General features: G+C 32.0%; 1 protein-coding gene across 1 annotated transcript; it reads left to right on the top strand.

The window, feature by feature from the left end:
- Positions 1 to 9,865: 9,865 nt before the first annotated feature.
- On the top strand, positions 9,866 to 10,162 carry LOC18601828 (protein GLUTAMINE DUMPER 6-like). Its single transcript, XM_007032900.2, has one exon. It carries the CDS (start codon positions 9,866 to 9,868, stop codon positions 10,160 to 10,162), a length of 297 nt encoding a protein of 98 aa, XP_007032962.1.

The following is a 10,162-nucleotide window of genomic DNA, read 5'->3' as shown; positions in this document are numbered from 1 at the left end:
TGGACTGAATTTTGATAAAATTGATTAAAGAAGTTTCATTTTCATTAACAGTCGAAAGGACCGATATCGTATATATTTAGCTCTTGCACTTCAAAAAAAAAAAAAAACTAATGTGACATTTATGTTAAAAAAATTGTGATATTTCAACTTTTATTTCAGATTTATCTCATTATTATAACTCTCTTAACTAAAGTTAATGACGTAATTATCAATCAACCAAATTGTGACATGTGACAAAATATATACTATGTCACCCATTAAACCCTTTCCATTTGTACATGTGACGCCCACATGGCTATCACATGTCAAAATAATTGGAGCATCCTTTTGGAGGAACTTGGCATAATACTCAAATAAGCCTTTAAATTATTCAAGAAAATTAAAATAAATTCTTATTCTTATATTGGAGTCAATCAAGCCTTTATACTTTTATTTTGAGTCAAATAAACCTTAATGATCAATTATTGACTAATTATCATTAGTCAATATACTATTTATTATTTTATATCCACATGAGACTGACATGACATTAATGTAGAAGGTAAAAAATATCATATAATCATGTTATCATATCAAATTAATATATCATATCATTATTAGTTATGATATATCAGTATGTTATATTATCATCAATTATGATTTTGTAGCATGTCACATCAGTCATATATGACATACAATAACAAATAATATTTTGACTAAATCAATCATTAATTAGTTATAAAGACTTATTTGACTCAAAATAAAAAAAAATAAAAATTTATTTGACTGAAAATAAAAATACAAAGACTTATTTAACGCAAAAAAGTATAAAAGTTTAATTAAACGTAATACAAATATAATAATTTATTTAAATTTTCTTAAATAATTTTTTTTAAAAAAATCAAGGGTTATATGCATCAATTGCAAGAAAAGGGGAGCAGTGTTTAACAAAAAAGGATACCACTGGCCTCCACAATTTACATTATCATGATATGCTCAAGAGTGCAAGAGGTCAATGGCTTTTTTAGATATTATGCCAAGTGAATTTTTGTGACACATGATAGCCATGCGGTGCCATATGTGTGCCACGTGTACAAATGAAAAGAATTTCAATTGGTAATATGGTATTTAATGGGTCATGTGTCAAACTTTGATTGATTGATAGACATATCATCAACTTCTATTAATAATGTTAAAGGGTCGGGGATAGATGGATACATGAAAAGAAATTTGAACTATCATATTAAACATTTTCTTAATACAAGTACCATATTAGAATTTTTTTTTTTCAAATATAAGAGCTAAATAGGACATTATTCCTAGTCCAAGTTGTAATAGTACAATTTGTTCTTGAAAGTGGTCTTATCAATTTCTCTAATTTGGTCACAATTGTCAATGAGTGAAACTTATCTCATGATAGATGGCAATTTAAAATAGACGTCCTTAGTGGAAAAAATACCCAAAGCACAAAATGAATTGACTTACCTTTTTAATTAGACTCCTTATCCATTAAATTAATGGCTATAAAAAATTACTTTGTGAGTCATTAGCTACCATGGTTGATTAGAAGTAAGAAAAAAAAGGTTCAAAGTTAGTAATGGATTAGGTTGAAAGACGTGGTGGCTCGAAAATGTACTTGGGTGCTGTTAATACTGGAAGACTTAGAAAAGAAAAAAGTTAGGAGGGTTAGTGTAGAATTGGGCAGGACTAGAGCAAGTAAAAAGAAAAGGTTGTTTTCTTAAAAAATGGCAAATCAATGTGAGGCAAAGTGCATTTCCAAATCAGCTTTTTCTTTAGTGGGAGACATTCGAAATGATAGTTTCCACCAGAAACTGCTTAGTTATTTCCACATTTTTGTTGAGTTTCCCCATTGGAGTTGATTGGAATTGACCCAATTCTTCAATTGAATGCATAGTTTTGGCCATGATATTCGTAGCCTCTGCCGTCAATTGAAATGCAAAATTGTTGGCAATGGACGGCCTCAACAAGGGAATCACATGGCTATGCATCAATAGCATAGTGGGGGAAAATTGTTTGTGGAAGCACAGAAAGTTAGAAACTTATAAAAAGATGTTTAGGTGAATCAAATCAAATCTAACATGTCCCCCTTGAAGCCGTCAAGTATACTGAATCCTTCAAATATCATGTTACTATTCTTAAATTCTCTTCGAAGTTCTTGATTTGATTAATTAGTTAATTTAATTACAAGTTTGGAATAACAAATGTTCTTGTACTAATTATTGGGGCCTCTAGTGTCCAAGCAACCTAGAGATTAGAGAATCTTGCATAGCTGCTTAATTTGCGTTATCCTATTAATCCACTTTTTTATAATGGGTTTATATTTTTAATTTTACCAATTAATTATTAAGTGGAAAAGAATGTAAGAAAACCTTATTTATCTAACACTAAACACTCTTAATTTTTTAGATTAAAGAAAATTATGGAGAGTTATTTGATCTGAAGCTTATAGCAGGAGATAGGATCTTTTCCCTCTCCGAAACTTGCAAGATAAAATTTCAATTTTTAATTCTTGTAATGTGCTCTTAAAGAACGAAAAATTTTCTAATTGTTACACTTCCTTCCAAGAAAAAATTAAGATTCATGAATGAACAAGCGGGAGCTGTTCTTTATAGGACTTCGTATACCTTTTTGCCTACTAATTTAAGAAAATTAAGAATACAATTGGATGATGCAGCTTTAAATACGGCCTCCTTTTTATTAAGGCATTTTCCTTATTAATTTCTAGGACGAGACAGTGAAAAATATCTAATCAGAATCCCTGGACATCCTAGCCAATTTCTAAAACAAGGCTTGAGTGGGTGTAATGTTTTTCAGTCAATTGCTAGACAATGGGCTAAGAATCAAAATGATGTCACCTTATTTCATTCTAGTTTAAAGATCCAATTGGCGACTTGATTCTTGGCTAATTAAGTTGCTTGAATCTGAAAGGTGCCTTCAAAGAATTGGTGGCTTCTCAATAATACTTAAGTCCAAATTCTGTTAAATTTAAGGCACACAAATGAGGGAATGTCAACCCTTATCTTTCGAATGAGTTGCATATGGGCTGCAAAAGAGTATATAATTCATTCTTAATTTGCATTGGGGTTTTGAATTAATTCTATCTAGCTTAATCTACTAAATGAGCATTAGGAAAAGAAAAGGCGTCAATCCACTAAATTATCTAGAAGTGGCCTTTGCATAAATATTGAAGTAATATCAAATTATCGATGTTCTTTTAGATTTTTCGAGCTAGCTTGTCCTTTTGTGTAATAGATACATTAGAGTCCTTGATTCCAATCGGCCCATAAAATAATCCCAAGACTGCTTCAGCATGATTTCTCGATACACCCTCGTAATCCATTGGTCTCCATTTGTCTCTAGTCGAACCATTCATATTCAATTTAAGAATATATTTTTGTATAAATTAATAAAAAGAACATATTTTATATAGTTAACCGAGATAGAGTTTAGATTGTTAAAATGTCATTGTATGCATCGGAGGTTACATATTCTAATTTTAAGATACATGGCATGTGATTAAATTTAAATGATTTATCAATTTTTTTATTTTAAATAGAGTATTTATTTTTAATGGTATAAAATTTTAAAAGTAAGGTATTTTGCTTTTTATTTTATAATTATTTTCTTTAAAAATTATACAAATTAGAGAGATCCACCGAAAATATTTATTTCGACAAAATGTAACATTAAAAAAGTATTTTTCATTTTGAAATAATTAATATTATTTCAAAACATTTTAAAACAATAAGATTAATATTTAATTTGAAACCAAAAAAAAAGTATATGATATATAGAGAAGAATATTGAGACAATTGAGTAAGTAATTATGAGATTTTAATTTCATTTTTAGCTAGAAATATGACTTCAACTTGAGTAAACAAACGGTCAGTGTCTTGATAAAGTCTTTTTGACAAACTCTGCTCAAAGTTGTGATTTCATCACTTGACATGATTGATGAAAATACAGTCCATGAAGAATAAAATCAGTAAAAAACAGTCCAGCGGCACACAGAATTATGGGAAGGTGAAATTAACGCCTTTTAAGCTTTGTACCGTTTGGCACACGAAGAACCAGTCAGCGGAAAATCCAAGGGAAAGAAGTTTTTCAACTTCAACTTGTTTTAGTGGGAGACAATCTAGATTTTGTCCAAATTAGCTTAATCTATATAATGAACAGTGAAATCGCAGATATTCTTTAGTCTTTGCTCAGCAGAAAAAATTCATGGAAAATTCAGAGAAAGAAAGAGAATAACAGGAAACAAATAAAAGGTTTTACTAGTGGTTTTGGGGCCCTTATGTTCCCTTGTTTTCCAATATATTGGACCCATGGCCTTATCTATGGAAAGCATTAACAAGATAGGATCAAGAGTTACAGCTTAGCCGTGGTGGGCGGACATTCGTATATGTGAATGCCCATGCAGCATGTAGATGACAATGAATTTTTAATATATATGCAGGAAATCAAGACATATTACGTAAGGCTTTCTCAGTCAATTTGTAAGTCTAACAAAGTAGAATGAAAATTAAAATTGACATGTCTATGCACATGAACTTATCTAATAATTAATCTCATCTCAGAGAACTGTTACCATTAAGCTACAACGTATAAACAATGACATATTTTGATTTGTTGAATTTTTAATAAGCATTTAATTTATAAGATCAATTAGTAATAGGTGAAATGATCTTTAATATATTTAAGCCTCCAAAATATTTTTAATTTAACGATACAAGATTTTTTTTTTGTCATCACTGTAATATATTTAAATCTCTAAACAGAGATCTCATTTTTCTCTTTTTTGTACGCTTTATTCTTTATATTCTCTTCGACTCTTACTCTACATTGACTATACCATCAAAGAGATTGACTCCGGCCTCATTTACCATCTCTTGCAGATATTTGACTAAAAACTGATGTTGATCTTGAAAAAAAATTTTAGCAGCAACAACAGCTGTTGATGTGATAGGAATCACCTATGGCATATAAATCTCTCACTTGTATAGCACTATATTATGTGATTTTAAAAGTGATAATTTGAGAGGCAATGTTGAATAATATGCATGTCTTGAGTTCCATTTTGTGATTTTAATCCAGGTCGCCGCGTAGAGTGCTATTAATTATTTTAAACTAAAATGCCTAAGTGGAAACAAGGCTTGTGTAAATGCAAGGAAGGACGGTCTAATAAGCTCCATTAGTGTTGTCACCACTTCGTACTTGACCAAAATATATGCAAGCTCATAACTTTTTGTATCACACCATTATCTTTTCCAGCACATCCTCTCCTCTCTGCCGTAGCAAACCCTTCAATTGGGAGAGGAATATGATGGGAAAAAAATGGCATTAATTCAACTTATTTGATTTGGGTTGGTGGTTGGATGTGACGGCTGGGAGACGTAAACAGAAAAATTTTCAAAATCAATCATAGCGTTGAAATAATGAATATTTTAATGACAAGGCAAATTATAAGTTCCTTTTTTTTCTACTCGCTTATGGTCGGTGATGAATGAACAATACCATGATTTCGTCACTAGAAACTGTTGGGAGGGTATAAATTAAAACGGTTCAATTGACATGGCTTTTATATATATTAGAATTTGACCTGACAATATTTATTAATTGTGGTTCACTACTCACAAGTCACTAATGATGCGGCCAGTTCAAAATTAAATTTTATAACAGTTCTTCTTTGATGGCTCAATGTGAAAAATTTGATTTTTTTTTATCTATAGAATTCACGTGATATTATTTGGAAGCCCCATCGAAATTTGTTTATATATATATAGCACATAGGAAGTAACTTAAAGCATATGTAAAATATGCAAAATTGGGATTTTTAAAAGGGAACTTTATCAATTCGATTTAATTAATGGGAAGGGTTTCATAGGTTAAAAATAACAGAGAAGAAATGGGCAATTTCCATGGTTTCATGGAACATTTGCAGAAGGCTATTGTATGTCCTTTTGTTAACATCATTTGCTTGATTTTCTACGTGGGATTTTATTTATTTTGAAAACAACTCAACAACGTTTGAGGATATGCCAAATATCATCAAAACCATTATATAGTTGATGAAGACTACTTGTTATGAATTTGATTTCAACCTCTATGCCTTTATCTTAACAACTTTAAAAGTCCAGAAAGTTATGCAAGACCCTTCTAGATCGTTTTGTTGAACAAGCAACCAGATGTAGCCACACAATTACAACATCTTAATACAAGCCACTAGATTGAATTTTGAGTATTCATTGAAATGAGCCTGAATAGCCCACAAGTAACTTGATCCGTTTACACTAGTCGTGCTTCTCCTTATCTTAAATATGGAAAAAAAAAAAAAGAGAGCCTATTATAAAGCTTAAATAGGGTGCTTTGCTGCTAGGGGAGGCTTGGAGCTTTGTTTGAGGCATATATAGCTATCCAACGTACCTCATCAGCCCATAAAATCATATGGAAAATGTTACATTCGAAATTGTAAATTATTCTTTATTAAGCTGACCAAAGCATGAAAAAACTGGCATTCACTAATCATATGAAAATGGGTCATTGACGGAAATGCATTTATTTGCTTCACAAACCGTGTTTATTCTTATTTTAATTTTTGTATGGCTGTGAAAAGAGAATTTTTGAAGCTAGTGGGATAAGATCTAGCCACTATGTAGTTAGGAACATGCAAATTACACTTTGATAACTTCATTTTCTTGTTTTTGTTGACGATTTGACAATATGACAAAGATGACTAATGGAAAATGTGTTCAACTGTTGATCTGGATTGCTGGCTGGATGCTACGGCTCGGAGACATACGGAGGAATGTTTCCATAATCATAGAGTTGAGTGAGTTGAGAAAGTCGTTGAAAACATAAGAAAGCAAACTATTCATATTCTGTTTGGGAAAGAAAATTATTGGTGGGAGGTTGATAAGGTTTTTGGTATGTGCAAAAACAAGCCACCTAAAACATGTGGTTTTAAGGGGCAAAAGGAAACGAGAGACCCCCAAAAAAAGCATGTGGTTTTGAGAATATGGCACATTGGAATTAGAGTAAGAAATTAGTATTTGATTTTGTTTTCTTTATTAGTGGAAGACATTGTTTTGCAAAATTATGATATCCAAATTCACTTGTCCCTTCCTCTATGATATCTCTCTGTATCTCTTGAACATGAATGCTAGGTATAGTGCTTTCAATTCCAATACTGTTATCATGGTATCCTTGATTTTTTTTGGGTTTTGCACAAATAATAGAAGAAGAAAAATTAGAAGAAGAATGAAATGAAAATTTGACACAATTTGTTTTATCTTTTTATTTTTTTAATGATTTTGGGTGGAAAAGGATTCATACTTGACATTTTGAGGTGCAGATGCATTCCCTTTTTGTTCAGTCAAATGTTCATATGCTTTTCTTTATTTTTTTTGTAATGTTAAAAGAATGGATAAAAAGACTATTATTTATTGTTTGTAGCCAAAAAAAAGGTTCATATAATTATCCATTTGTTCTCATTTTCTTCCACCGATCGATTTGATGTTAACAACTATTACTTTTCAATGAGCAAGTACATACTGTTGTGGTTGTCAACTGAGTATGACTATGAATCACCATCCTCCAAATTAACACCATATAATTTGTCAATGAGTTAATGCCCTTGAAAAGAATACATAATAAACTCTACAATAATGTTATTGACATCAATATAAGCATGATATGATAAAATTTAGCTAGGGTGTGTTGACAAAATAACCACTACATAAAATTATTGTCAATGGAGGCTGATTTTGATTCCAAGTTCTAAATCGGTGTTCATATTATTTTTAGAGTCCTAACTTTACAAGTCATATTTGGTGGTTTTCCCTTCTCCTTTTAGAGCTTTCAACAAAATTTTGATTGAATTAATTGTGTTAGACAAGCAAGAAACAAGCATTTCCACAGAATCACAAATGCCATTAACATCTAGCTACTTTGATTTGAAGCAAAACAAGTCATCAGATTTTGTGAATAAAGACTAAGGAAAAAGTTAAGAAATCAGATTGCTCACAATTTCACCAAAATTCCAATAATATGGGATTTTTAAGAGGTCATATTTGTGCTTCTGAATTTACTAGAAGCTAGCAGAATCACCCTTCAAGCCAACATATAGCAAAATGTTTTGCTACCTTTCTCTAAGCTAGAAAAAACTCGGGGCACTGGTACTAACATGGAAATAGGACATCTTTCTTTCTTCAGCTAATACTCAATTTACTCAATACTTTGTATGTGATTAAAATTCCTTTGAGAGATCAACAAATTATGTCATATGGTACCAGACACTATGTTTAGTTTCTGTCGCATTGAAGTACAAGCAAGCATGGCTAGCAACTATACCGGCGTGAATCCTTTGCTGCCCACAATTCCACTCTTTTAAGGCAATGGCTACGAAATATGGCGCACAAAAATGAATACCATATTCAAGTTCCAAGAAGTGTGGTACTTGGTGGAAAATGGTTACATAGAAGTTGGACTTTCCATTAAAGCTTTATGAGCGGTGTACAAGAAAGATGCAAAAGCCCTGTTTTTTTTTTTATCCAACAAGCAATAGATGAGCAATCTTCCCACTTATTTCAGTATCCACAAAGTCAAAGGATGCTTGGGCTGTACTACAAAAAAGCTACCCAAGTAATGCTAAGGTGATGACTGTCAAACTTCAAACTCTTCAAAGAAGCTTTGAAGGTATCTTCATGAGAGATAGTGATTCATTGGAAGATTATTTTTCCAAAATGGAGGTTGTGAATCATAGAAGAAAATATTCTGATGTGATGGCTGTAAGGAAACTATGAAGAAAAGATGAAAATGTAACAGAGCAGATGCAGTCAAGTACTGCTCTGATGAGGTGAAGTAAAGAAACAAAAGCAGAGAGAAATATGTTGAAGGTTCACACGTTTCATTCAACTATGACCGAAAATATTTATACAAGTTGTACAATATTAACACCTGTTAACATAAGAGACAAGTGTTATAAAGCTAATCATTTACAAAGACACCTCATAAACACTAGTGTACAGCACTTAATAACCAGTACAATGAAGCAAAATACATAATAAACAAAACGCTAAGCAGAGTAGTAAAATACAGCATAGGAGTAAGCAGAGTAGCAGCCCAAAATACAGCACACAGGTGCAATAATTCAGCAAAGAGTCATTGGAGTAATCTTCCAAGATTCGTACATTATTTGATCAAGCATTGACCCTGTAATTACTCTTATTATCGTCTGGAGAAGTTCCCATATGTGGCAGACTTATATACTGAAGAGAACTTTCTGAGTTCTCGCGCAATCAATAAGAACAAACCTTGTGTTCTGTCCATTGTCTTCTCCTACTCCTTACCTCTTTACCAAATTTCTTCATGTATAGGACACATGGTGACACAATTAGTCCTTTTTTTCTTTTATAGTTCAAATGATCAATATAGTAATTGGTCTGAAATAACACATCGTTTTAATAATCCTTTCAGATCCTTTAGGAATTGCTGTTGTTGGCATAAACCCAGATTTCCCCCAAAGAGCCAATGCTCGACGTGAGCCCAAATGTGAAATATTGTAACTTCTAAATGGCCCATTAAGCCCTAAAATTAAAGCAAGATTCAGTGAGTTAGCAATAATTAATCATTACCTCACGTTGAAGATTTCATATGATCTCCAAAGTAGGTCCTTTAACATCATTAAATTTTGCAGTGTGTTAAGCATATGTGAAAGAACAAAGAATCTTCCCTCCAATCAAAAAGGGCAAAATTGTAATTCGAGATATCCCACATCAAAGCTGTAATTATGTCAAAGTCACCACTATAAATTCATGAACTATCAGTCTTTTAATCCCATTAAAAGAGGCAGAAGAAAGAAAGAGAAATGGGAGCTGCAAACACTACAGCAACAATCAAGCTATGGAAATCTCCAATTCCTTTCCTTTTTGGCAGCTTGGCCATAGTTTTATTGTTGATAGTCGTCTCATTGGTCATGCTGGTGTGCTCATGTAGGAAGAACTCTGCTAATTCACCAGAGGATACGGAAGAAAAACCACCAGAAAACATCATCTCTGTGCTTGATGCTGAGCCAAAGATTCTTGTGATCATGGCTGGCAACGACAAGCCTACGTACGTGGCCACCCCGGTTACTTCTTCAGTTTATCGTTGTGAGCAAGTATAA

Source organism: Theobroma cacao, chromosome 4 (assembly GCF_053813885.1).
Source record: "Theobroma cacao isolate CCN51 chromosome 4, ASM5381388v1, whole genome shotgun sequence".
NCBI classification, from domain to species: Eukaryota; Viridiplantae; Streptophyta; class Magnoliopsida; order Malvales; family Malvaceae; genus Theobroma; species Theobroma cacao.
The sequence above is the reverse complement of the archived record's forward strand: the minus strand, read 5'-3'. Positions and strand labels throughout refer to the sequence as shown.